This window comes from Plectropomus leopardus, chromosome 4 (genome assembly GCF_026936395.1).
Source record: "Plectropomus leopardus strain MGB_pleo_1.0 chromosome 4, ASM2693639v1, whole genome shotgun sequence".
In the NCBI taxonomy this organism is placed as follows: domain Eukaryota; kingdom Metazoa; phylum Chordata; class Actinopteri; order Perciformes; family Serranidae; genus Plectropomus; species Plectropomus leopardus.
The window spans coordinates 22,121,784-22,149,119 of NC_142179.1; the positions used below are offsets into that span (position 1 = coordinate 22,121,784).

Below are 27,336 nucleotides of genomic sequence, written 5' to 3' on the forward strand. Positions count from 1 at the left end.
TTTTTTTAAATATGCAAAATCAATCAACATCTGTATCTCCAAGTCTAAGTCTTCATTCAAATGCTACCAGAATCGACATTCTTTGAGTACGAGATATCACATGTCAAAATGGTGAGTCCTCAGCAATATTCAGCATGCTGTTGTAATTTGTACTTTAAGCACATTTTCTATTTCATCTCTTTTTGAACCAAATATCGCCAAAATATTTGATAAATACACCTGAAACCAGTAAAATGATGAAAAGAACGTCAACTGCTTTACACACTGGTGGCCGAGACTACCATACAAGCTGCTACCTGCTTCTCCATAACTATTCTCACACACAGATTGCTCTATCTTCACAGCCGCCCCTGTATCAGGACGGCCGTGGCCCTCGGTGGCTGCACCACTGTTTTCTTCCTTTTTCTTTTCAATGACATGACCTTTGCCTTCACAGCAGTAACGCTACAACGGCACACAGCGCCTCTGTTGTGTAACAATTTTAATTTACAGAACATTGTCAAATTGCATTACATTTAGTGCAAATAATAACACTTCTGATGTACAACTTAGAAATATACAAAGTGTGTAGATTACTGACAAGATATCAAAATTAAAAACACTAAATGCATTCTTCGGCTGACACTGCTCGTAGATCTAGCTCTTGTAATCATCAGCAAAACAATTATCCAGATCCTTCCTGACCTCTGACCCCTTAGACCGAAAAATCTGATGGTGAATTTTCAACCACACAGACGTACTGATTGAAAAACTCACAACTTTTGATGGAATCAAACACAATCTAGAGTAAATTTAAATCTTGAGGTAAGATGATGTGAAATGCTGACCCTTTTCCCCACCCCCCGCTTCATTTCAGTGTTGATAAATGCACATCTGGTGGCTGTACAGTAAGAGAACCAGGATTTTTTAGGGTTCGTCCTGGTGTCTAAGGCATTCTGGGGGTAGTTTATCAGTCAAAGGGCAGGGGGCCAATGCACTGTAGTGTGACATGTAAAATGTAATGTCTATGACTGAGAGTCAAGGGGTGTAGATGATATCCTACTCAACATCTTACAAATTTACCTTATCCTGCACAATAGCAGCGGGACTAATTTACAAACCTGATACTCATGAATGCACAGGCAGACTTTTCTCTGCCTCATCGGGGGCTGAAAATGGTGAAAAACAACGTGGGGTGTACAAAATGTATCCACTCATCTCTCAACGAAAGAGAGGAATCTGTACATCACTACGACACTATGGCCGGCCATGTGCAAATATCTGTCAGAAACTGCGTTACATCACAGGTTAAAGACGCACACTAACAAAAGGCCGCAACTTAGCATCTATAAACAACAGTCAACTACATTACTGATATCCAATTATTGATTATCACTTCAACTGTGTCAAAAATATTGTCCAAAATGACTTTAGACTTGGCAAATGTTCTTTGACTCCCACTTCAGTTTTCCTTGGCCCACTGCTGTCATCAAATTCAAGCATTTAACAGTCAATTCACATTTCTCACATTGGTAAACTAACTGAAAACATATTCTGTTTTCTCTGTACAATACATTGTGTCCCTAAAAAATATAAAGATTTCAAAGCTTTAGACTCTGGCCCCCCATCAAACTGCAAAGAGAGTCATCACCAGAGGGACAGGAGAAGGCAAGAAAGAGGAGAAACTGTACCACACCTCATCAATGCTTTTCCTGTCAATATTTACTGTCCTCTCTCGTGGTTGTTACTTTAGCAGCAGCAAAACAAGTAGCTGTAATACTAGTGATTAAAGCAAACCCCCAAAAAAGTCAAGAAGTATGTGATCATAAGAAATGTACAAAACAATTTACAAAAAAAACGAAGAATCGTAACAACAATTCAAAAACCACTTAGGAAACTCTGGAATTTACATACAAATGTACCCATGACCAACAGATGGTGTTACGCCATGAAAACGTGGCTGGGGTGACAACTACTGATGGATTAAAGCCGTAAAACCGGTCTCTTCCACAAGCAGGTGTCCTGGATGATAAAGTGTCCTGCATGTAGTTTGAAAACACATTCTGATTGACAGGTGATGAGTCATGTAGTCATTCAGAGCCGGTTCAATGCTTAACAAAGTATTCTCTCCAGCAGGCAACCCTCCTCAAGCCTGAAACAAAAAGGAAGATGAAAATAGCGGATGGTAACAAAACTGAAATAATAACAGATTTTGTACATCTGCTTTTTATGCTTCAAAGTAACTTGTTTAAAGAGAGATATTTACAAATCCAATGTTGTCAAATGCAGGCGCTTTGGATAGTATCACTTAAGTCACAAGAGAAAAAAAAGATATTGCACGACGTGTTTGTTCAGCATCACAATTAATTGATTACTAACTTTTCAGTCCCTCTGGACCTTCATCAAGATTATTTAAACACTCTTGATGAAGGTCTAGAATATTTGACCCCTTAAAACCTGGTTGGACATCTGTTTTCTTGTGCTGCGTTCAGATGCCTCTCAAGTTATTTAAGCCTTTAAAACCTGAACTAATTGGTTTGATTACTTTCAAAAACATGGAGAAAAAAAGGCAATAACCAACTGGGAAAAATGAATAAAAGAAAATGACCTGAAAATTAGTTTAAAAAAAGGGAGGGAGAATTATAAGAAATTATCAAAAATCTAGGGAAAAGTGTCCAGAAAACTTTATATATAATTATTTTAATTATATATTTAAAATTATGTTACAGGAAAAAAACATCTTTTTTTCTGCACTTTCTTTTGGGTCATTTCTTGACCTTTCTTTACCTTCATTTCTTTTTTAAGCTTATATTCTGTTTTGTTTTTGGTTACATTTTACAAATTTCTTGCTATCTTTTGGCCCGTGCGTTCTGAAGATGCTCATTGCCTTCTCCACATGCTTTTGAAAGAAGTCAAACCAAAGTGCTTAAGGTTAAAAGGGCTTGATGAAAATTCATAGGGACTGAAAAAACTGATTAGTATAATCAGTTTATCGTGATGCTGAGCAGGGGCAGTTGAGCAGGATCTTTTGATGGTTCAAAATAACAGCAGAAGCATCAGCCAGTTGTAACAAAAAAAGATGTGCTCCTGGTTACCTCAATGTGTTCAGAAGAGGATTGGTTTTCCAGCAGTTTTCTCCTGAACGTAGGAGGTGAAGCGTTTGAGGAACTTGGGATACTCTCTCTTGGCCACGGCTCTGAGGACTGACGCTGGAGCCCAGCCTCCTGGGTTTACTGCAGCCACAGAGAGGGAAACTGTTAGGAAACTGTGTTAAGACATGCCAACTCATGATAAAACTATTAGTTATAATTAGTCATAAAAGCATACAGAGGTCTATGGTGGCCTCTAGTGGTGAGGCTGTCAAGCATATTTTATTGTTTCGAATGAACTCCCATGACCTGCTGGGCTTCTCAAACAATAAAGTGTCCCAGGATTTCCTCTGCAGCGCTACTTTGTGTCACATGAACTCATCTACAGGAAGTCAGGGAAGTGGGAGAAGCTGTCTGGACACTTCAAAGACACAAACACACAGACTGTCTACCTTTTGTTGCCAGCTACCAGCTGCACAAAGACAAATCAGCAGAAACGTTGGCTGACATGAGGCTGTTCTGAGCTGTTTCAGAAAAAGTTGTAACACAAAACATAACAACTAAGAAACACCATGGTGCCACATTCATAACATTAATAATAATTAAACAAAAACAAAACAAAGGGAGGCCAACTACAGGTGGTTTTCTGACAGCTTTTTAGCAGCTACAGTAGATCCATATCTGCTTGTTGTCATCGTTTAGGCCCTTCTGTTACCTGCAGCTATTTCTTGACAGTTTAAAACGCTGCGAAAACCTCAGTAAGTCAACAAAACGGTTCATCTGGCTAACAGGTTTTTCTTTTTTTTTTTTTGTGACTCAAGTAAACATTCGACACTTATTTATTTAGGCTGATGTGAACTCAGGCTACCGTCCACAAACAGAATATAACTCTACCAGTTTACCACCACATGAGCCTGGATATCAGGTACATAATCTGATGGGTTTTATTTACAGTAAGGACCGTCTGTACATAAGAAATAACAACATGACCTAAACTGATTGGGGGTTAGGCCTCAGCTTAACATTTCCATATGGCATTTATAGTTGGCTGTATTTTAATAGTTATATTGATGATGACAGAGGATTTGTTCTGTTCGCTGTTGATCTTGCCAAAAGCATACACACTGAGATCAAAACTTTATTAGGTGAGAAGTACTTGAATTAGGCTTGAGAGGCACTTACCATTGGCAACATAGGTGATCTTACAAAGGATGTTGTCTCTGCTGATCTCTTTATCTCCCTCTGGTGGGCTGACCAGTGTTTGACAGATCATAGCGACATTGATTTTGGCACGAACACACCTGTTTGTGGGCTGTAGGTAAAACAAAAGTATAAATGAAAATGATCTCCAAGCTACTGCAAATCTAACTGTGGCTAATTCACAGAGTGACTAAAGTTAAGAGAGCTGAAACTTTTCTTTCTATTAGGGATGGACCCTTACCAATGGATTACCAAAACAACTTGGCTGATAGCTGATACCAATACTAAATCTTCATCATAAAGAAAATAAATGCACAATTGTAAAGTCACTCAACCCTTCATTACACTACCTTTGAATGGACACAATATCAATCATAGAAATTTATGAAACAACCTTCAATATAACCTTTCCCGTGAAAAACATCTTTTGTAATAACTGCTTCAAAAGTCTTTTCACTCTATACAATGTATTTAAATTCCTTGTCTAACATCTGCTTCATATTTTGTAAAAGCATTAAGGAATTTATCCTTCAAATGACTGCATTTATTCAAGTTTATCACAAAAACTACATTGTACAATTCACAGTAACACGTGTAATGCAGCAATCTTACGAGAGCATTGTCGTGGTCCACAGAGAAGTTGCAGACCAGCCATGTGTCGGGATCATTTTCGTTTGTTGCCAAGATCTTCCTGATGGCCGACAGATAGAGCACGTCTCTCTGAGAAGCAGGCCACACCCTCTGAAACACAACCACGGGAATTCAGTCAGAAATCAAACAGGCTGCATATTATTACTGATAAACTGTTCAACATGTTCCAGCAACATCTGAAAGAAGTAAGTTTACCTTGTGCGTCTGGTACACAATGACGGCATTATCAGAGAGCGTTTCCACAACGTTGAAATTTTCAATGGTGGCTGAGATAGGAAGAGTTCAGTCAGGTCATGATATGAGAACAGAGAACGTCAAACAGAGCTGATGAGTTCTGAAACAGTGAACTTACTCTCCCAGTCCATTCGGACAGCTGTGTCCCAGAAGTAGTGGCAGACCTCGTGTCCTGTCACCCCCTTCACAGAATGTGTAGCTTTGAGGGGATCCAGCACAATACCGTTCTCCTCTACTTCTCTCCGGTACACCTGTTACACAAAGTGCAGAGCGTGAGACTGAACACATGGAAAGTCATAACGTTACTCTGAACATATTCATAACCCCACCACAAAAGATATCCTGAAATATCCTCTTCATTATTATATTATAGGCCAATAAAATGTGAGCTAATCTTTCCAGTCATTTAAGAAACCTGAACCGAAGATGAAGATGAGGAGTTAGACAAGAATGGAGTAGAAAAGGTCAAAGAAAAAGATAAAGGTAAAGAGGATAAAGATGATGAAGATGACAAAGATGATGATGAAGAACAAGACCACAAAAAAAGACAAAGATGTGGAAGAATAAGAAAATGAAGACAAGGAAGAAAACAAAGAAGACAAAGACTAAGAATAAGATGAGATATGGAGAGGATGAAGAATACAACAAAGACAAAAGTGAAACAGAAGAAAAAAGGACAAAGATGATGAAGATGACAGAAATGAAGAAGATGACAAAGTAGAAGAAGAAAAGAATGAAGAATGAATGAAAACAAACCACTGATTACTTAGCCTATTTTATCAATGTCATTTTTTGTGGCAAGAATATTTTAACTTTAGATATTTTACTTGCACTCTGCTCGCTGATGAACTTATTATGAGTACTTCTACTGCCACCACAGTAACTTTGAAAAAGTGAACACGACTTAAATAGTCACAGCTAGGAATCAAGGGAAATGATTCATATGCAGCTTCTCTCCTCTCTACTCACCTTCATCTCTCCTTCTTCTATTACAAGCTGCCAGTTGGCATCTCCACCCACATCCTGAAGGGAGTAAGTCATATGATTCTGCACCATCTCCTCCACCTAAGAGACCAACAGGTATTGATTCAATTCTTTGTCAGAAAGAGTTTTTCACTGTTCTGTACTTGTCTATTTGAGGACATGCTTTGAAACAGGACACAGTTCGGGGAGAAGAAGAATACATTGTTTCGGGGATGCTACGCTAAAGTTAAATGATTTATAGTCTTGAGCAATGGGAACGCCTGGCACCTGTGCTGGTTATTCTATCACAGAAGTTTTGATAACATCATTTGAGGCAAACAGTGAAACTATTTTCCTCTCAGATTCTTGGGAATTCTTTGAGCAAACACATAAGCCACTGAGCTGGAACCAAATATGTATATAACACTTGATCCTGCTTGGTGGTGTTATTCAACAACCCAACAATGCATCAACGTCACAGTGCGCAGCCAGTCTGGAGTCGTGCCTGCTCATGCTGAGGGAGACAGAATGATGTGAGGAAAGGAGGCGGCGGAAATGAAGAGCTTTCACTAAAATCCAGTCATGCAGCATTAGACTAACACTTTTCCTATCGGAGGTATGGTGACAACCGTTAGACAACATTTCAGTCTCTCCAGGAATTTCAATTTTGTCCAGTTAGGCTTTATGTCTTAGTGCAATACATAACACTGTATAGACTTTTAAAACCTACAATAACATGCTACTCAAAGCACAAGAAATGTTTGCGAAATCCTGGAGAGACTGGTTAGAAGACATTCTCATGCTCGTCTCTGCTCGTGCTCTCTGTGACTGCTGTGGAAAGCGGTAGGCGTTTGCATCTCCCTGTGGACACAGGGGCCCGCTGCTGACCAAATACAGTACCTGAGCGCTGAATCTGTGAATGTCATCAGAAGCACTGACTAGCTCAACCGAGGACAGGGAAGAAGAATGGCTATGGGGCTGTACAGCAGAGAAGGAAGATTGAAACAGAAAGGAGTAAGAAACAAAACAGAGAGGCACCCTGCAGCAGTCTAGAGATCACAACCACAACCTCACATTTCACGTGAAGAAAGTTCCTACATTATTGCAATATGCACAAACTGATTTTGCTGTGTGAATTGATTAAGGTTAAGCATGGTAAAATTATGAGAAGCACACAAGCTGATGCAGTTGCAGAGATTTATAGACAGGACACGCTGGTTGTAAACTGACTAAGCTTACAACAGGAATGCAGACAGTAGCAACCAGTAGCCTTAAAGTTGAGATGAAATGAAAAATGCCCTTTTAACCCTCCTAAAACACATCCCCAGTCATAAAGTGCACCTATTAAAGCATGCAGGCAAATAAACAACAAAGAATGATCAATTTCTTTGTATTCTCACATCAAATCCAATCATTTTTTTCTACCTGTAAAATAAAATATGTCATGTTCTTTCATATGCCAGTTCAAACCAAATTCAACCAATAATATCAAGACATCCACCCATGAACTTATCTGCAACTTTTAGCCGCACAGAGCTGAGATTAATTCAGTGAGCTAGTAAGGTCATGAAACGTTGCTGCATCTTGTGTTGAATCAAGTGTTTGTCAACTAAAACCTTGCTCCATTTCCCCTAAATACAGTGGTAACAAGCAGACTCGTTCTGATACCAGAACCAGTGAAAAGCCCCCAATACTGCCTAAAATGTTGGCTTGGGGAGTATGCAAATCTATGCACCGCTCGATAGCAAGTAATGTATGAATAAACTCTGAAATAGTTTCACACCTGAATAAAACGTCAATTTTCCCAGAAGCCCACATACAGAGTTGCACTGAGCAGCCTCTGGCAACTTCTACTTTAGATCTGAGAATAGTTAAGTGAGGTTAGCCATTATCAAGATGTCAGCAATTTGACAATATTTTACACTGTAAAGTCTCACCAGTTTAGGGCTTAAGATGGTCCATGCCATACGACAATGACAGCAAACGTTTCACATTTTTAAGGGTTAGAAGTATACAGCTTTTGATCTTTTTTTAAGGCAATTGTATCGAATCGGTACATTTAGCAAGTTCAAGTATCATAATTGTTATCTGGAAGGAAATCATGGTTTTGGAACATCTGTAGTTAACAAGCCTATAGGCTACATTTATTAATTTCATGGAAAGTGGTATTTGTGACCGCTTCAGATTATGCGCACAGCATTTTAGAGTGGACTGCTATATCGGACGCTCCACTACAGAGAGCGGAGCATACAACACGATTGAGATGGATGGATATCAAATTCTGACCAACTTTACATCCCGCCCATAACTTACATGTCCAGCCTGCCTATCCTGTGTCACTCAGAGATGCTGTTTCATCAGGACTTTAAAAATTAAAACAAAGCTTAATAGAAATGACATGTATATTAAAGAGAAAACAATAAATGATTTAAGCACCTTGGTGGCAAATCGGTGTGTACCGATGGTGGAGTAGACGTCCCCTGGAGGAACTGGAGTTAGTCGAGGTATCCTGACCTTCTCTGACTGGCACTGAGGGACAGAGAGGAGTTTGTTAAGAGAGAGAAGATTAAGAACATCAGAAAGAGAAAGGTCACATCCCTGTGTGTAATGCTGCTGTGTTTTACTTCATTTTTCTTTGTTTAAATGTGTTTCAGTCAAACAGAGAGAGAGAGGGACAGGAAAGACTCAATGTGCCTTCTGAACCCAATGTTTTAAGCATCCAAAGTGGACAGGACTTTTTTAAATTGAGCAAAGTTAGATCTTCATCACACCTGCTCCTCTATCTTGTCCTGTCTGTCCAGTGCAGCTTCCACTGCATCGAAGAACTCGTCCTCATTGATCAGACTGTTGGGCCCCTCCTGTGGAAAAGCAAGTGCCAGAAATATAAGAATCCAGTGATTTTACAATAGCCCTGTAAAAGCTGCACCTTAATTCATCTTGCCTCATAGTCTGGGCCTCCATAGTGTGACTTTTTCTTCAGTTCATTCACAGCAGACTTGTAGGCATCTTCTACCCTCCTCCTCTTCTCCAGCTCCTGAACACATAAGAGAGAGTCGTGCTGTTTGTGCGAGTGTATTAAACCATTAATAACAGTGGTGGAATGTAACGCCCATTAAAATGTCTGTGCTGCATTCACAAGCTCTGCTGATCCTCCACATTTAGATAACAAACAACAGGAATTCAGTGACAGTCAGAAAACATCCCTGCCCGCAGTGACAATGCTCCTTTCATCAGATTACATTAAAGAGTTGTAAAGATGGGGGAGAAAAGAAAGATCTGCACGTCACAAAAAATCAGGCAAAGCCACCACATCAGTCAGCTGTGTGTGTGCTCTCAAACAGGTTTTACCTTATGTCTCAATCTCTGCCAGAGGCTAGAAACAACATGCTACTGCTATACAATGTAGAACTAAAGACAGCGGATCAGCCAATGTTCTCGCCATCTGTTATTTAACGGCAGTGAAACATTGCAAAGAGAGCAAATGAATTATAAACCAATGAAATTTACAAGGTAGCTACTCAATTCTGCCCAAGACACTGTTCATAGTCCAGGCAGAGTTTATCCACACTGCAATAAGGAAAAGCAAGCAAACTAAAGCAACAGTGGTTAAAGTATACTGAAAACAACAGTGTTTCTCAAAAATACTTAATGGAGGGAAACCAGACAGAACTACACAAGAAATCCAAAGTGTACACAGGAAGGTGTGGACGTATGTCACTTGGCACAAAATAAACAGGAGGTGATCCTGTTGTCGGCTGTGTGTAACCACCACACAGACAGATGGTCAAAGACTTACTTTAAAGAAGTGGCTACAAGTCTGTAAAGGTATCCATCTCTGTGTTTGGTATTTTAGCTGCTCTGTCCTCCTTTGTAGTGAAGGCTTCCACAAACTGCACCACGAAGTCTTAGCAGTCATTTTCCAATTCACTCTCTGTTCAAATCCGATCAGGCGTGTCCTGTTCCTTTGGGAGTGTGTTCTGAACTATTTCTATTTCCCTACTCAACATCAGCAGCTAAACTTCAAGCACATGACAAAACAAAGATAAGACTGAGGTAGTTTCAATCGAGCAGCCCAACTAACTGAAGGCACTTCCCGGCTTTTGTAGGGTTTAGGGTTGGGCAGCATGCCTTTACACACAGGAAAAAAAACTGGTTTGACAACATCAGCTGAGCTGATCAGGATGTAAGCATGACAAGTTCCAGAGAGCGTAGCTTTAAAGACACAGAGCGCAAGAAAAATCAATGTTTGGAAGAGTGTTACATGAATTCCAACTAATCTGAAACATAATAAATAAAATGCTCAAATAACAAAAGGGTTTAAGCTCATTAAGGGCAAAATGTGCATTTGTGCTTCTGGTAAGCAAGTCGATTATTGGATTGATTGAGCTTTAGACATTGAAGAAGTATTTCACTGCAGAAAAAATGGTCTTTTCATAAAACTGGGCTGTAAATGCAGTAGAAAGATGCGAAAACTTACAGTATGAACAACTTAGATAAGTGCTGTGACATTTGTTTTCACACAAGTGGCTAGAATGCACTGCACCACACCGGACCAATAAACAGTCCCCCCAGTGGGCAACGTAATGTGAGCTTTTCCGTTTTGACACAGGAAACAATATCGCAGCCGACTGTTAACAAATGATCTAAGCCGAAAATTGTTTCTGAAAACAACTTGAGTGAGAAATAGGCAACGCAGCAGCAGTTAACATGGTTAATATTTGATGTGCACTGCTTAGTTTTATTGTAGTTTGGTCTGAGTTTGAGAGAGAGGGAGGGGCCTGTCCCTTTCTCAATCTGTTTATGTACTGTTTGAGTTTGTGGTGGTGGGCATGTAAAAAGGCATGAGTCTTTTCAGCCTTCATTTTTACAGTACAAGAAAGAGTATGGTGCCCACTTCCAGTTCACAAATTCTTGTATTACAGCCAAACAGTGCGCTATAATATGTACCTTTTAGGCAAGAAAGAGGTAAAGCAGTAACGTGGGAGAGCACTTCACCAAAATCAGTGTTGCAAACTTTTTTACAGTTTAAATGAGATAAAAATACAAATATGAACACATAACAAATAGTAACAAACACATTCCCATACCAGATACTCTATGACCAAGGGGAAGTTTAAGAAAAAGTACTCATAGAAGGTGATCTGAATTATATCCTAAGGAAATGAGACCTGTCACACAAGTCATTCACACAAATATTTACTCCAAACGTTAGCGTATTTTATATGCAAATCAATTTCAGAGCAAAATCCTCAATCACCTTCTAGCCTTTCCAAAACAAGCACTGACTGTGGATTTTAATAACAACTTTCCCTCAAATTCACTATCAATAGAAATGGGTGAGTCTGACTATTTTCATGCACTGTAATCTTTGCTGGACAGCAGAGTGTTAAACGGCAATTTCAACACCCGAAGTACTGAGCCTGAAATAACCACACTCTTGGTCATAATAACCAACTCCTTTCAAATAATGGAAGGTAGCAATTAGCTCCTTAGTCTATGACACCTCCACACAGCACAAGCTCCTGACACTCAGGAAAATGCCTATTATTCACATGACAGTCAGCAGTGTGGGTGACATTTAGGCTGCGTTCACATAACAAGCAAAATGGATTAAATTATTTTTCATGTATACAGACCTATTTTTTTTAGGATCGTGTGGGCACAGGAATCTATTTTTCCAATAAGATCTGGGCCACTTTCATAAGTGGTCCTTAATCTGATACATGCATGTGTTTTTCCTCATATAGCCATGGCTTGTACAAATTCACTGCGCAGGTGCAGATCGCCCACCAAATAAGTGTCACAGTGGTGCAATGAAACTATAGAAAGCTGTTGTGGTCATACTGCTGAGATACTAAAATGTAGTCCTATTTTCACAGAACTCTGAGCAATCGCTGCTAACAGAGCTTTTGCAATCCTTCTCACCTTCATCTTCAACAGTTGATGAAACTGTCATCCACCCTTAAAAGCAAATCACTAGGGTGATGAAGCTTGCACTACTATGTCACTCGTTTTTCTCCAGAAATATCTGTTTCGCACATGACATTTTTTGTTTTTCTATGTGCACGTGTTAGACATCATCGGTTGCACGAGAGGAGTCCACGCGTATGTCAGATATGGGTCACTTCAAACATGAACGTGAACAGTCTAAGCAAAAACATCAATCTAGGACAAATAATCTGAATTTAGTTTCTGGCCCTGTTATGTGAACATCCCCTTATCACTTTAAGTAGAGTGCTCGATCGTACCTTGTCCAGCCTTTTTTGCCAGCTGTCCTCTCGTTTCACCATCAGCTCGATGCAGTGGGACAAGGTTGAGAGGATTCCTGCTGTGGTGGCCTTGAAGGTGATGGCCTCACCTTTGAAGTCTATTCCATTCATACCTTTGGGACTGGCAGGGGGGAACACTGACACAGACGGAGAGAAAGAAATAAGCAAGTGTGACAGCAGCCTTGTGACTTGGTTAAAATAGACTTTCTTTCTTTTCACACTGAAGTGAATCATTTGTTTCAAGGCCAAGCAACCAAAATGAATGTTTTTGCAGATATTCTCAAATAAGTCAATGAATGTTCTGGATCTGAAGGTAAACTCACATTTCTCTTTGCTGCCATTGTTGTTGTGATTACATTCACCATCTGGTCTTGTAGTGGTAGGAAAGTCATCTTCGTCTTCCTCTACTACTGGTAAGAAAGCAACAACAAACTTAGGTGCATCTACTATCTATTTGTCCAGCTAACCAAATGTTAAAAGGGAATAAATATCTTAACCTGGGTATGCTATTGCAAAACTATTTAACAGGTATTTATTTTGGTTGAGCAAGACACAAAAAAAAGCATCATTGAGCTTAAACTACATGTTTGTATAATGAACATAAGGAGCATGTTCAATATGAAAGTGATTTTGAAGACTGCAGAGAGGTTCTGACTCAGAGATTAAACAACCCACAAAGTGCCTTGTAAGTGGTTATTGATTTTTGTTTCCTTTCTTAAATGACTCTTCGACGCTCAAACGCTCTCCTCCAACTCTCATACTGCATGAACCAAGTAAAGCCCCATCTATAAATTCTTTACTTAGCAGGTTAACACTGAGACTAATTCCTGCTTGCTATGATTTCTAGTAAAACAGACCCAAATTAAAAAATATTTTAACTAAATCTCTGACACGAGACAAGCTCCATTATAGTGTTGTGTCATAGTGTTGTTTATGCGATAGGTTACCTCTGTCTCTCTGAAATTCATCTTTAGAGACAACGTCAGCACAGGAGTCAAAGTATTTCTGTAGGGTGTCCACTTGTCTGCACAGAATGTCCCGGAAAGTTTCCATTTCTGCAAGCTTCTCACGCAACCTGTGCCCCTTCTGAGCAGGGAGAAACACAAGTTAAGAGAAGTAATCAAGAGCTGTCATGTGAAAGATTCGTGTCAGTTCGTTTTTTTGTTTAAACCAAGAAGAAAGGCTGTTATTAAAAAATAAGAGCAAAATACTCGACATTCTTACAACTGACAAAAGTAATTATAACAGATCTGGATGTTTGCTGGTATTTTCAGAGGGTGCTTTTGTATGTGTGGTCAAAGTTTAAATGTGTATTAAAGGAAATACTTCAGAGACGGCAGCAAGGGACTGAGGCTACATTCACACTTATGTGTCTTTTTTTTAAAACACAACTATTGCTACATTTATGCTTCACGGCCACACCACTAAGCCATATTCAAACTCCTAAAACAGAAACCGTGTCGCTGGTACAATCTGCTCCCTGTTTACACCAGCATGCACATGTCCGGTGTATATGACAGGTCATGGTATGCATTTTTAGGCATGCAAGTATGAGTGTTTGAGTGTTCGATATGGACATCTGGAGTAATTATGGCCAACCTCCCACATGTGAACGTGACTTTTATATATATCTTTACTATTTAAAACAGGTAAAATCTGATATGACAGTAGAGCTGCGGCAGTGTATTGCTTCGCTCAGTAAATCCTTGACACGCTGTTGCTCTCTCTTTTTATCATAAGACTAGCTACTACTGCAGGAGTGTGAGCTCTGCGTGGGGAATAGATGGTGAGAGTCCACCTGAACAAACAGTGAGAAGGGTAACTGTTAGCATCATACCACTAACCTTACCTAACAGTTATTAACATGTATAATTACATATTTGCACTGTTTCTGTGTCAGGATGAGTTTGTTGGGACTGCTTAAATGTTCAGGGTCAGATGTTAGGCGCAGCGACAGTTGCTAACAGGGCAGACATTAAACTGAAAGGCAGGAGAGCGTCTCTTGACTCCCGGTATGGTCCTTCTTACTTACCTATGCAACAAAAGTGACGGAAACTTTGCTTATTTTTCTTATGTTAAGTTTAAATGTATGGGCCAATTGAAGCCTGGTTGTTCAATAAGTTTTTATTATTATTATTATTATTATTATTATTATTATTATTATTAGTTTTCTGTTGTTGGCCAATTCACATTCTTACTCTGACGTAGATTTTTTTAAACACTGTTTTAAAATGAAAAGGCATTAGTGTGGGTGAAGCCTGAGAATTTGATATGATCTATAGAACCAAAACCCTTCACACTCCCATGTTTTTACCTTGAAGGAGGATGTGGATGTGGCGGACAAGGCACTGGCTGCTGAGGTGAGAGACAACATGGAACCATGACGCCTGAGACTGGTTTCTGAACCATAACCAGACTCAGCCTGAAATCCAGAGGGAGGAATCGAAGGGAAAAGAGACAGCACGAGGGAAGGAGAGAGTATGATATAGATGAAAAGAAAGGAGAGCAAAAACAGAGGGAACAGATAATCAGTATGTGCACAAAACATGTCAAACAATCTGCAATAAAATAAGAAAGTCTGCAGCTCAGAAAAACAATACAGAGAAAGAGGGGGAGAGCATTTCTAGCTGTCAGCAGCACTGAGTAATGCTGAGCTCGACCAGAGCACGACCTACACCTACACAGACAAACAATCTGCTGAAGGGACCGGGGCTGACAAATAGACACATGCATCAACACAGCCAGTACACCTAGAACTAGGTGGCAGAAGAACAGAAGCAACAAATTGCTCTGTATCTCAAAATACTGTTGTTCCTGATAGGACATACAGCGTACTGTCTCACATGGCATTATAAAACAGATTTCCAGTATGACCTGGCAGTAGAAAGGAAGGGAGTGGCTGTGACTGCATTTGTTCCATTCAACAGCCAACTTATGACTGGGCGATGCCTGGGACTGCCAACTCAGCAAAGTGACAGAATTTTATTATACATAGCGTATGTGCATGCACGCACAGTAAAAGCAACCAAAGCAAAATTTTCTTGTTTGTCCCACATGCAGCTGTTAACAGTTATCACTACATAATACATGAGGAGAGAGCAAGTTCCTGACCCAATGTAACAGTCCTGTATATTCATGCTCTTATTCAGCTCATAGAAGCAGTAATTTGTGGTGTGTTTTATGCTTCTAAATGTATTTGCTGAGATTCAGTCATGGCCTCAGCATTTACCTTCCCTCTTGATTATTAAATTTAAAAGGGACTGTATGCTATTCATGTTTACTAATTGGTATGCAGAGGTATTTCTCGAGTACAGCGAGCAAACTGAGGAGGGAGTCAGGCGACATACTAAGAAAGCTCCTTTGCTATAGCATCTTTTAACACCTAAAACAGTGGGACAGACTGAAACATTTGACAGTGAGTACTAGTGAACAAATAGTGTGCTGAGTGGATGAAAAAAGAGTCTCAATGTTTGCTGTTGAAGGGTGTGTTTGAATTCAGACAATGATCCCATCATTGCTGTGATATTAAGATTAGAGCATTTACACGGGTCAAACTAATCAGATAATATATGAAGGGCAATCGAAATTGTGAAATATTTGGTTCATACAAAATATAACATGAAAAAGGGCTGCAACTAACGATTACTTTCATTGTTGATTAATCTACCAATTATTTTCTTCATTAATGGAGCCGTTTTTGGTCGATATAATATCAGAAAATGGTGAACAATGACAATTAGTGTTTCCCACAGCCCAAGATGATGTCCTCAAATGTTTTGTTTCACTCCACAACACAAATGTAGTTAGTTTACTGCCATAGAAGAATAAAGAAAGTAGAAAATAATTGCATTTTAGAAGCTGAAATTGGAGACTTATGACTTTTAAAAGAATTACTCAGACCATTTCATTGATTCTCAAATTAGTTGATGCATAATTGAACAGTTAAAAAGTTCAGCCCTAAAAATGACCTTACCCAGTTTTACAAAAGAATCAAACATAACAACATTCATAAAGTGAAAATCAGGGCTATTACATGTAAAGATATGCTCGGGTTCAATTAAAAAACAGGCTGTAGAATGATAAGTGCTGTTCAACCTGATGACGTTTTACTGTGTAAAGAAAGACTGACTGTACATGTAGATATTTTAAACACATTCTTTGGTCAAAGTGTTCAGCTGTCAGTTTCAAAAACAACAACCTGCTTTGTGTCAGGCTGGACTGTGACTGGCTGGTCACATTGCTGCAACACAGAATCCGTTTAAAACATGGTAACATTTCCATTTTCCAGCCACGAACAACAAAGCAACTGTAAGTGGCAGAGCTGCCATGCACATATGTTTTTTTGTTTTTTTATTTCAAATTGATATCGATGTTATCTTGACTTGTGGTCTGAAATGTGCCTCAGCTTCACCCCTGGTTGCTCAGTTAATTCTGTTTTAACACCTACAATGCAATATTATAGCGATATTATTTATTTATGCACCCATACAACAGCCTCATATAAATTAGGGCTGGGCAATGTACTAGTATTACACTGTATCAATACTGTGCTATGAGACTAGATATCATATTAGATTTTAGATATCTTGATATCACAAGTGTTGTGTTGTCTTGGTTTTATAGGCTGCATTACAGTGATGCAAATTTCTTAACTTATCAGACTTTTCTAGCGATATTTGCTTTTGCCCCCTAAGTCATTACATCCACATCACTGATGGTCTCATTGTGTATACACTGTAAAGCACCAAAGGTGAATCCTACTATATCTTCAGGATATTGTGGTATATTGTCAAAAATATTGTGACGTTTGATTTTCTAAATATAGTACAGCTTAATTTTGAACTATATCATCCTCAGTGTAATTCTAATTTTTGTTTCCAGCTACAACATATCATGTCCTTAAATCAAGCACAGTCTATATTTCAATAGTTGTAAGTGACAGTTGGGTAGTTAGGCCGACATGGGTGAATAAACATCTGACAGAAGTGCTACGAAGTAAAAGTTGGTCATCAGTATCACTAAATGCGTTCGCTGTAGATTATTCCTTCTAACTGAGATATTGCACAGGTTACTGACAAAATTATTATTGCTAGTTTGGTCATAGACCAAGAGGCAAAGCAATGCACTGATGAAAGATGAAGACCTATCTGTGCCTGCCATCTTTATGCACCTGCTCAGCTGCATGACAAAGCCATGCAAATTAAACACCCACTCACACACAACACATGAAATGGCATCTTGTGCCCACCACTCTGTGATGGTAATGAGATGAGTGTACAGTAAGTGACCATAGCAACCACTGATCACCTCTGCACATCTGAGCGTACTGCTGTTTGGGAAAAACATCCCTGTCATTAAAAAATGCTGGTAGTCCAGCACACAGCCATGCAGCATGAGTTTCATTTCTAAAAAATAAATAGTAATTTCTTATGATTACTGGCATGCAGTGGTGTTCAATTCTAAAGCGATCCCATCAGTGCACTCTCTGATGTGGAAAAACTACATGCATGCATATATTAAATAATTTATGCAATGCATTGTGTTTCATCAATTATATCACAACACTGGTATACTCATTAACGACTTCAATAATGAGTGATAGTAAGCAAGCAGCATGCCAACATGCTATAAGCCCACCATTCGGCCATTCCAACACCCAAGGCAGAGCAGGACACTGCTGCAGTCCCGGCGGTTTGCTGGCCCCAACATGGCCCAGACGCTCCCCCAACACTCGCACTGTTCTGACAATTCAGAGGCTTAAATCCCGTATTCCTGTTTCTCTGGACACACCTCACTGAGGAACAAAAGGGAAGAGGAGGAGGTGGAGATGAAAAGCCATACAAGCTCAGCTTAGCTCATCAAGTGAAGGAAAGCAGCTGTAAGAGAGGGAAAGGGGGAAGAGGAAAGAAGTCATTTTCTCCGTAGCAGCCAGAGGAGTGGCAGACACTAGCTGCCTATGAAGCAGAAGAAACAAGCTGAGCCAATAGGACGCGTCTTGAGAATCCTCGGCAGAGTGAAGCAGGTCTGCTTTCAGACGGACTCAAAGGCACACACATACATGCACTCCACTGCTGCTGCGCACATATATCAACAGACCACACACCCTGATATGTGCAACCTTTTCATCTTGTCCGTTTTTATGTCCAGCATCCATCACTGAGCAAGCAAGCGTGACTGTGTGTGTTTGCATGTAAGAGACGGAGCGAGAGAGGGATGAAGGGTGCATGCACATATGCATGAGAGAGAGAGAGAGAGAGAGAGAGAGAGAGAGAGATGAGGGCTGTCCAGAGCTGTTTGTGTTATGAACCACTAAAGTACCAAACGGGTGGGTGAGTGAAGAGGGATAAGTGACGAAGAAAGAAAGAGAGAGAGAGAGAGAGAGAGAGAGAGAGAGTGACGAAGAAAGAGAGAGAGAGAGAGAGAGAGAGAGAGAGAAAGCGAGAGAAAGAGAGAGAGAGAGAAAGAGAGAGGGAGAAAGAGAGAGAGAGAAAGCGAGAGAGAGAGAAAGAGAGAGGAAGAGAGAGACAGAGAGAGGAAGAGAGAGAGAGAGAGAGAGAGAGAGAGAGAGAAAGAGAGAGAGAGAGAGAGAGAGAAAGCGAGAGAGAGAGAGAGAGAGAGAGAGAGAGAGAGAGAGAGAGAGAGAGAGAGAGAGAGAGAGAGAGAGAGAGAGAGAGAGAGAGGCAGAGAGTGGGAGGCAGGGAACAACATTTGTCTGAATCTTCTGCTTTACTTCTATCTGTGGTTGAAAAACTACAAATAAATACAGCGGGGGATTTTCCCATTCTCTCTCATATCACCCCTCTGAATCTGACAGAATGGAACAGTCTTCTCAGTATGATCAAGAGTTTTATGTGTCCCTCTTGATTTTTGTTGCTGTGAGAACGGGTGATAAAAAAAAAAAAAAAAAAAAGCATTATTCATCAGGAGCTGCACTTAATGTCCCTACACTTAGCACAACTTTTTCCACCACCAACACAAACACACCCACACATAAAAACACAGATGGACTTGCACAAAAATGTTTTTTTTCCCCCCGTACAATATAGAGCCTAATATGGTAATATAGATATGCAAACGGTGGTTGTTTGCCCTTGCAAAGTGGCTTAGACGAGGCACTTAAAAGCTGTAATTATGGCCTGTTCGACCCACATTAAAGCACAGTTGTTAAACACTGACATTTACCAACAAGTAGTATGAGTATGAGTGTATTAAACAGCACAAAAATTTCACCCTCAAATTGTTGTTTTAAAAGATTAATTTTTTTGTAATCTCACTTAATAGTTTCTAAATATGTATGCATATGTATGCAGAATCTTTTTGCAACCGGACAAGATTTTGGTAGTGAAAAGTTTTTTCCTTTTGTAGTACGACTTTTGTAGAGTATCATTAATCAATAATATCTGAACAGCAGGTAAACAGTCTTTGTGAAGAGGCAGATCACATTGTCTGATATGCAATCTTGGAACCCATCGGTCATATCTGACGACGAGGTCGCTTTATATTTGCTTTTTAAAAGTTTATCTGTATTCAAATGCAGATATCTGTTAACAGAGACTGGGCTAAATGGTCAGTGCATGAAAGAGGATGTCTTGGTACGGATATCTGCTAGCTTCACAGGATCAGCCAAAAATAATGGCCCCAGCCTCCAGATGATTATCATAGACGGATCGAATGCTGACAGGTTTCGATATTGCACAATCTATATCTGTAGTAAGGCTCTAGAGCTTCACAGTATATGCCTAAATGCTTAAGTTGTGGATTTTAATTACTATAAACAAATATGGATTAGAATTTGAAAATCTATTATTTATAACAGATGTGGTACGAAGGGCCTAATATGTGTTTGTATGTGTGCTTATTCTACTGTGCTGTGTGTACTAATTCTGCTATTTCATTCATTTGTCATATTTTAAGCACCAGGAACGGAAATTAAAGCTTCACATAAAATGTCAATATTTGCAGAAAAAGATGTGTGTATGCTTAAACAAAGTGAGGCTATCCTTAAGTAGGATACGCTGCTTCATGCCCTATTAACACAAAGATTAAAACCATAATGCCAAGAGGTGAACACTGAATGTAAGACCTTCTTTGGCCAGTTGGGAGCAGTGCAGTCACATTCACCTACTGTACAGAAATGCTGCAGGTAGTGCTGCATTTAGCTTCTTGAGGTTACTGTAGGTCACAATCCAGACATAACCCTGAAATACTCTCACACTGCTGATAATGGACTGGAGACCTGCGGTCGCTCACACTCAATTGCAAACACCCAGTAGCAATAACAAAACTATCCACAGAACCGTTTTAGTGGAGCGACAAGCCTAATGAGAAATCACAGCATAGTGATTATTAAGGGAGGTAAATAAGGTTGCAAATAACAATTATTTTCATTATCAAATAATCCATATTATATTATTTTCACTATTAATTGATGAATCCATGCATTGTTTAGTCTATAAAAGGCCAAAAAAGTGCAAAAACTGCCCCCCCCAGAGCACAAAGTGGTGTCTTCTATTTGCTTCTTTTCATCCAGCAGTTCAAAACTCAAAGGCTCTTCATATACTATCAGAAATGACAGAGAAAAGAAATCCCACGTTTTTAAAGGCGGAACCAACAACAAACAACCAACAACAACCAACAATTCTGCTTGAAAAATGAAGGAAATAATTATTGGATTATCTCTGGATTACCTAATTTTTTAATCAATTTATTGATTTACAAATTCATCAATTATTGTTGAAGCTTTAGTGGTACATTTACTGTGGTATTTCAACTATAGTGTCATTATTATTAAGCAAACAATCAAGAAAAATATTGTAATTACACAATTCATATCACTTGTTAACTGGTAATTTACATTTGTCTCACCAGAACACCCAGGTTACACAAAATAAAGTAAATCAGCAAATGTCTGTACAAACTACAATTTTATCCAAGTTTAAGTACTACTGTATGTGGAGTATTTTCAACACTGCATAAGTGAATCATTAAAAATAAAATTAAAACTAAACAAAGGAATAACTTGTTTCAATATTTAGAGCATACAAACACAAACTAAACCAGCATAGCTAGATTGTATCAGCTAAGTTAAGACAAATAACGGCAGTATATGTTACACAGCAATTCTCTCCTACGCCATGGCGACATATCTAACGTGCTGTACATACTTGATTTATGCTTATGTTAACTTGATGTCACTGCAGAGTGAGCAGCTGCCTGGTATCTGATAACAGGGGATACCCCCACCTCAGCACCTCACTCCACAGATTCCTCACATTCCCAGGGTGAAGGGCTCTGTGTGTTTGTGTGTGGGGGTGTGTGTGTGTGTGTCTGAATCCCTGTCCTGCCACACCCAGCTCACTGAACAAAACAGATAACTCCCTGTCTATTCTGAAAAACACTCTGACCCAAAATTGAACCTGAATACCTGGAAAAATGTGAATAATGCAGCAAAACAGTGATTTTAGTGGGTGAATAGGCACACCAAAAACAAAATCAAATATTTATTAAAGCCTAAGGAACCAACACAATGACGCATAGGGAAATTTGTTCTGATTCTTGACAAACACCACACAAATGAAAACATTCTCAACACAACACAGTGCAGCAATAGTTCGTGTATCAGGGTACTGCAGCTGACATGCTTGCGGGTAGACAGTCTATATGACAAACAAACCAAGGTGTTAAAAAAAGCCAGCAAGAAAGACTCATAACAAGTTTCCTTCAGCTTGAGGCAAGTGAGATAAAACACTTAAAAAACTTTCTAAATGCCACTCAGAGTGAAGCTTATGAACAATTTTACAGTAACTAAAGCTGAGGAAAAAGAAACCATGAAGCAAGCAATTACTTAGGGTTAGAGACAATCTGCCCAAATAGTTACTGTAACATAAAACAAGGCTTTTTAGTGATGTTAAAAGTTATATGTATTATAGTGAGGTTTGTAAGGATCTGCAGGAACCCTGCTGAACATGAATGTATGAAAAAAGAGAAACCCTGTTTCACTCACCTTGTGCAACTCTATCGACTCAATCCACTGGAGTCTGTGTTCAGGATCTTCAGCTCTGAGGTACCAAACACTGTCGTTCACGCTGATGTCAAAACGACACTCGTCAAACTCGTGAGGCTGCAAAGAGAGAGGAGAGGGCTGATGAATAGTTATTAGGGCACATGTGGCATGTGAAGAAACGCTATCACAAAAGCCAAATATCTATCGGAATACATAAATACAAAATTTAATGCAACATTTTCCTGAGTTCAATAGACTCACTGAGGAATCGGGGCAAAAATCCCTCTATAATGCCTCTACGGTCTGTTTATGACACTGGCTGACTTGCGATGACACATTCTGGACACACATGGATTCCATCAGTCACAGAAAAGCCTCTGCCACACAATAAACAGGAATTTTAATTAGAAACTTATGTTTTATGTCTGCAGGCGCAACCCTAAACGACCGCAGTGGAGCTGTGCAAAAAAACAGATACTCTTTCAGCAGGCCTCCGCCTGAACCCGGGTCATCATAACTTTTCCTTCTACTATTAGGCCAAATCTTTCAACTATTTCACTCCCCCGCTCTACAATGCACCCCACCCAGCTCCAACCGCTGACCGCCTTAGGCACCCAAACACGTGCACCAAAGAATTCCCGTTTCCTCTGAGATTGGAATTTGACCACTGCACTCAGCTGAGGAGAGATCTGCTTTGCAAAAGGTTCTAATAAAAAATGCGACTTGAATCTCTCTCCCGTTTTTCTCCTTAGTAGAACCAAGACTCCAGCTGCTCTGTCAGCTGACATAACCTCATGTTGTCCAGGTTTAATTAGATTTGCTGAATGACGCTCATGTGCTGGTTTACTCGCTGTCACGGACCAGCAACATACACTCCAACTCTGAAGACAAACTGTCAGCCTGAATAACTTCATGCAACACTGTCATTTAAACACTAATATTACATTTTACAAGTTGGATATCTGGGATGCTGACAGGGGAGAGTGGTTTTCTCTGACCCAGAAATGCTTTCTATTACATTCACAGACAACCTGAGAGCAAAAGTTTCCCCTCAGAGACAGGTGTAATGCCAAAACTGCCCTCCACTTTCTAAATTTCACTACATGAAGGGGTGTGGAACATTAACCTCAAGTGCATCCAACCATGATGCCATTACTGGTTAGAGAAATCCAGTCTATCTTACTGTGCTGTATCAGACACAGCCCATAAACCTCTGCTTTACAACCCAGTTTATACCTCCTTCATTCTGCCTGGAACAATCTCCTTCCCCTTGCGTAAGCACTATTGAATATCATGCTGCACTGGCTATTTTCTGTGAGTGTGTGGCATCTTCAGGGTTAGAAAAGAGGAGGTTATCAGTGATGGCAACATTGATAACCTCCTCGCAAAAGAGACATCCAAGACTCAAAGTGTTTTTTTTCTTCATTTAGCTGTGTGTGCAAACACTGAGAACAGTCTGGTGCATCTGCAGCTATGCAGCATGTAACAGACTGATATTAGGCAAGAAGAGAAGCAGAGGCTTGTTCCTGCATTCCTGAGTCCTCATACCCCCGTCTACTCAGACAGCACTGGCTGTAGATATTTTGGAAAAGGGGAGAGGCAGAAAGAAGTGACTGTGTGGGTCACACTACTCTTATTATTAGTGAGCATGCATAATTTAACTGTGTACACTCTTAGTTACCCTACTATACACAATTATAAAACCCTCTAGTCTTGTGAAGAATTGTAATAATGCTCACCCAAATGACCACTTTCACTGGAAGAAACTAACTGTAACACTTTCATGTTGTGGTTTAAATCCAGTTTTGAGTCATTTAATCCTCTTGCACAAATCTCAGTAAAACCATTTGTTTGGCCTCTGTACTTAGTTGCGGTTTGCTCAGAGAGATCAGTGAATATTTAACCAGGGTGTGGGGTTGCAACTTATCTCACCAACAGGAGGCCGGCATCAGGAGAACACAGGTCTACAAAGTGAGATCAAAGCTTACATTTTAACAGTGGGGACACCAATTTCAAGCAACCAGTGCAATAACAGCCACGGAGGAAGAGGTATGAGAGCGTTCACAAGTGTCTGCTGGAGCAAGAATGCCATTGTCTGCTAAAATACAGGTCTCTACCCTACCTGTGATCCTAATAACAGCCTCATTACTGGTTAATGTTTACCTTTCTATCTTTGTGGGGCATGGATTGAAGGAATTAAAGTTCAACTCCATGCTAATAACAGGGAAAGACTTGGTCCATATATTGAGACCTGCTAGACAGGTAACCCTACTCCAAAAGCAGGGATGCAGAAAATGAGGCCTTTCATGGTCGCCCATCTTTTGAGTCATTATTCCCTGAAATGCTGGACAGGTGCTAAGCTAAAGGGGCAGCAGCAGAGTGATGCTCTTTCTTCATACCATGGTGAATACTTACTGTGATGACAGCCTTGCTGAGGCACAGAGACCCCCTGCAGCCGTATTCCCGTTCATCCTCCGACTTGTAGTAGCTCAAGGTGTTGTTTTTCAACACGACCCATCGGTCCTGCCATCCGTGTATGTAGTTTGTCCACTGTAAACACACAAGAGGTGCAAAACAAACAGTTAGCTGAACTATGCAGCCAACAGATCATGTGCCTGAGTGATGTATTTACAGCAGGGATACTCAATTTGCTTTGCTTAAGGGGCCACTTTTGCACTTTTCCAGGAGCCAGCTGCAGGAGTCCTATACACATTTCTATGATTTTAGGAAATCTCTCAGATTTAAGGACATCTCTAAGATTTACGGTCAGATTTTGGGATGATTCAGGGATTTTAGGACAATTCTAGGATTTTGGGTGATTTTACTGATTTCTAAGATTTAGAAACATTTCCTGGATCGTGGGATGTTTCTAGGATTTTAGGACATATCTAGAATTTCAGGACATTACCAGGATTTTAGGTCGTTTCTAGGATTTTAAGACAACGGGAGCTTGTTTAGGATCTGTATCTGGGAGAACTCCACTAGTACGTTTTTGATAAACCAGCTCAATTTTGATGCCGTTTTATGCACTCTGGCACCTCACGTATTCCAAAATTACAAAGTGTTAATAACTTTGTTTTCATTGTGAATGAGAAAATGGTTGGTGGGCCACCCGGCACCCTATCGGGGCCAGACTTGACCCGCGAGCTGTAAATTGAGCATCACTTTTGTATAGGAATTCAACTGTTTCAGGTCATTAGTGTTTTCAGACTAGAAGCGTGTAATTAAAATATCTAAAGAAAGTGCTTGTGCAGTTAAAATCATTGTAACATCCAAACTGGTTCACTTACTTTGCTTAAAACACCTCCGAGCTCCACGGGCTGTCCGGATTCCGGGTCCACATCCTCATCCGATCCGGACGATGAACTCTTTTCGGACATTTAAATCCAAGCGTCAAAGAAAATTTAAACCTGATTTTATCCACAGAGGAAACTTATCTCAACGCTGGCTGCAGGGTTAAGTTAGTTATGAGTTCAAACGCGTCACAGCCAAACCCGCTGACAGCTTCTTTTACTTAGCTTTAACGCCAGAGAAATGCCGTTAATTAGGCATTACCGGAGTGTAGCAAACATCGGATGAAAGGCGTAATTTATCTTCGGTTGGCTGACAGACTGAAACCTTGGCTAGCTTGTTTTGTAGCAAGCTATTTCGGAGGTGACAGCTGAGTCTCAACTTCTCCGTTTTTGCGGGCTTTGTTTTGAAACTGACGTCGAATACCAATGAGACTAGCTAGTTAGCGTTAGCTGTCAAACGACGCAACTAGCTAACATCAACTTAACAGGCAACTTGTGACTGTGCTCGTTAGCTCTCTTAGCTGTAGTCCACGAGCTCCTTTAAGAAGTGATCGATAAGGCAGACCTTCGTGTTAACGCTGTGCCTCAACTTCAGGCTGCAAATATCGAGCAACGGTCAGTGCAGCTGCCGTAGTTCCGCAGTTTAGTTAGCAGTAGCGGAGGACTGACTAGCTCGTCTTCATTCAGGTCGGGGGGAGGAGCCGCAGCCACGCTTTACTGTGTACTTTATACAGAGCGGCGTCAAGCTATATATACTCACAGCGACACCGGAAATCACACATATGTGCCTTCAAAATAAAATCGGTACTTTTTTTTCATCAAGGGATTGCAGTGTAACAGAAATCATACAAAAATCAACAATACGGTGGGGACAATGATATTTTTAATGGCAACCAAGTCCTTCATAAATATACTATGAGATGAAACGTATGACTCGAAAATAAATTTAAATTTGGTTAACTTAACTTGAATTTTGCCCTAGACTAGGTTTTGGAGTCGTTTTGAAAACTTTTTTCTATTTAACAATTTGAAACCTAAGCAAATAGGTTTGATTTCTTTCACTAACATGGGTAGAAAGCAATGAGCAACTTCACATGACATTACCAAACAGGAAACAGGAAAAAAAGTAACTAAAGGAAAGTAAAGGGAACTACCTTAACGTAAAACGACATTTTTCCCCATTCTCCATATATATGGAAAATAGAAAATATATTTTTTTCCCTCACCTTTTACTGATTTCTTGCAGTTTGCCAGGCACGTCTTGCCAATCAAGTCACTTTGCTTAGGTTTCAAGGGTTAAATAGCTTGTGAAATGCATCTGAATGCAACACAAGAAAACTGACATCTCAGTTTTAAAGGCTTAATTAATGGTGCTGAGTGGACTTATCAAAGAGTCAAGTTTTAGGCTCTTAGAGTTTGACTGTAGTAAGTTCAGACTGACTGCAGATCCTTTTATCAATACGCTCAAACTATGCCAAAGGTTACTTTAACATTATATGCTTTATTTAGTGCTCTTCTGTCTCTGAGTATTCAGTGTACTTTGGACACGATGAAAACGCCCCAGGCTAAGGTTCATGGGGTCATCTGCATATCAGAAAACATAATTTCAAGCCATAAAGTCTTAAATGAATTTCTGTAAAGTCCTTTACTGTACT

The 27,336-nt window shown here is 39.9% G+C and overlaps 1 protein-coding gene across 3 annotated transcripts; it reads right to left on the reverse strand.

Moving 5' to 3' along the window:
- Positions 1 to 463: 463 nt before the first annotated feature.
- LOC121944843 (ceramide transfer protein-like) lies at positions 464 to 26,407 on the reverse strand. Of its 3 annotated transcripts, none has more exons than XM_088076851.1 (18): positions 25,679 to 26,407; positions 24,804 to 24,938; positions 22,389 to 22,505; positions 14,700 to 14,807; positions 13,333 to 13,471; positions 12,709 to 12,792; positions 12,365 to 12,522; positions 9,058 to 9,150; positions 8,888 to 8,974; positions 8,553 to 8,645; positions 7,017 to 7,094; positions 6,123 to 6,218; positions 5,272 to 5,404; positions 5,115 to 5,185; positions 4,881 to 5,009; positions 4,251 to 4,380; positions 3,075 to 3,212; positions 464 to 2,131 (listed from the first exon to the last, which is right to left on the reverse strand). In XM_088076851.1, the coding sequence occupies exons 1-17, from the start codon at positions 25,766 to 25,768 to the stop codon at positions 3,085 to 3,087; spliced, it is 1,869 nt and encodes a 622-aa protein (XP_087932977.1). In that variant the 5' UTR covers positions 25,769 to 26,407; the 3' UTR covers positions 464 to 2,131; positions 3,075 to 3,084. The 3 variants fall into 3 exon arrangements, with proteins under 3 accessions (XP_087932977.1, XP_087932976.1, XP_087932978.1); XM_088076850.1 differs by having other exon boundaries at positions 12,709 to 12,795; XM_088076852.1 differs by lacking the exon at positions 7,017 to 7,094 and having other exon boundaries at positions 12,709 to 12,795; positions 25,679 to 26,406.
- Between the last annotated feature and the right edge of the window lie 929 nt (positions 26,408 to 27,336).

Coding starts and splice junctions, on each gene's coding strand:
- LOC121944843 (XM_088076850.1), bottom strand. CDS start 25,768: ATGTCCGAAAAGAGTTCATCGTCCGGATCGGATGAGGATGTGGACCCG. Junction 8,646..8,887: donor AGGACAAGATAGAGGAGCAG/GTGTGATGAAGA, acceptor TCTGTCCCTCAG/TGCCAGTCAGAGAAGGTCAG. Junction 3,213..4,250: donor GATCACCTATGTTGCCAATG/GTAAGTGCCTCT, acceptor CTGTGGCTGCAG/TAAACCCAGGAGGCTGGGCT.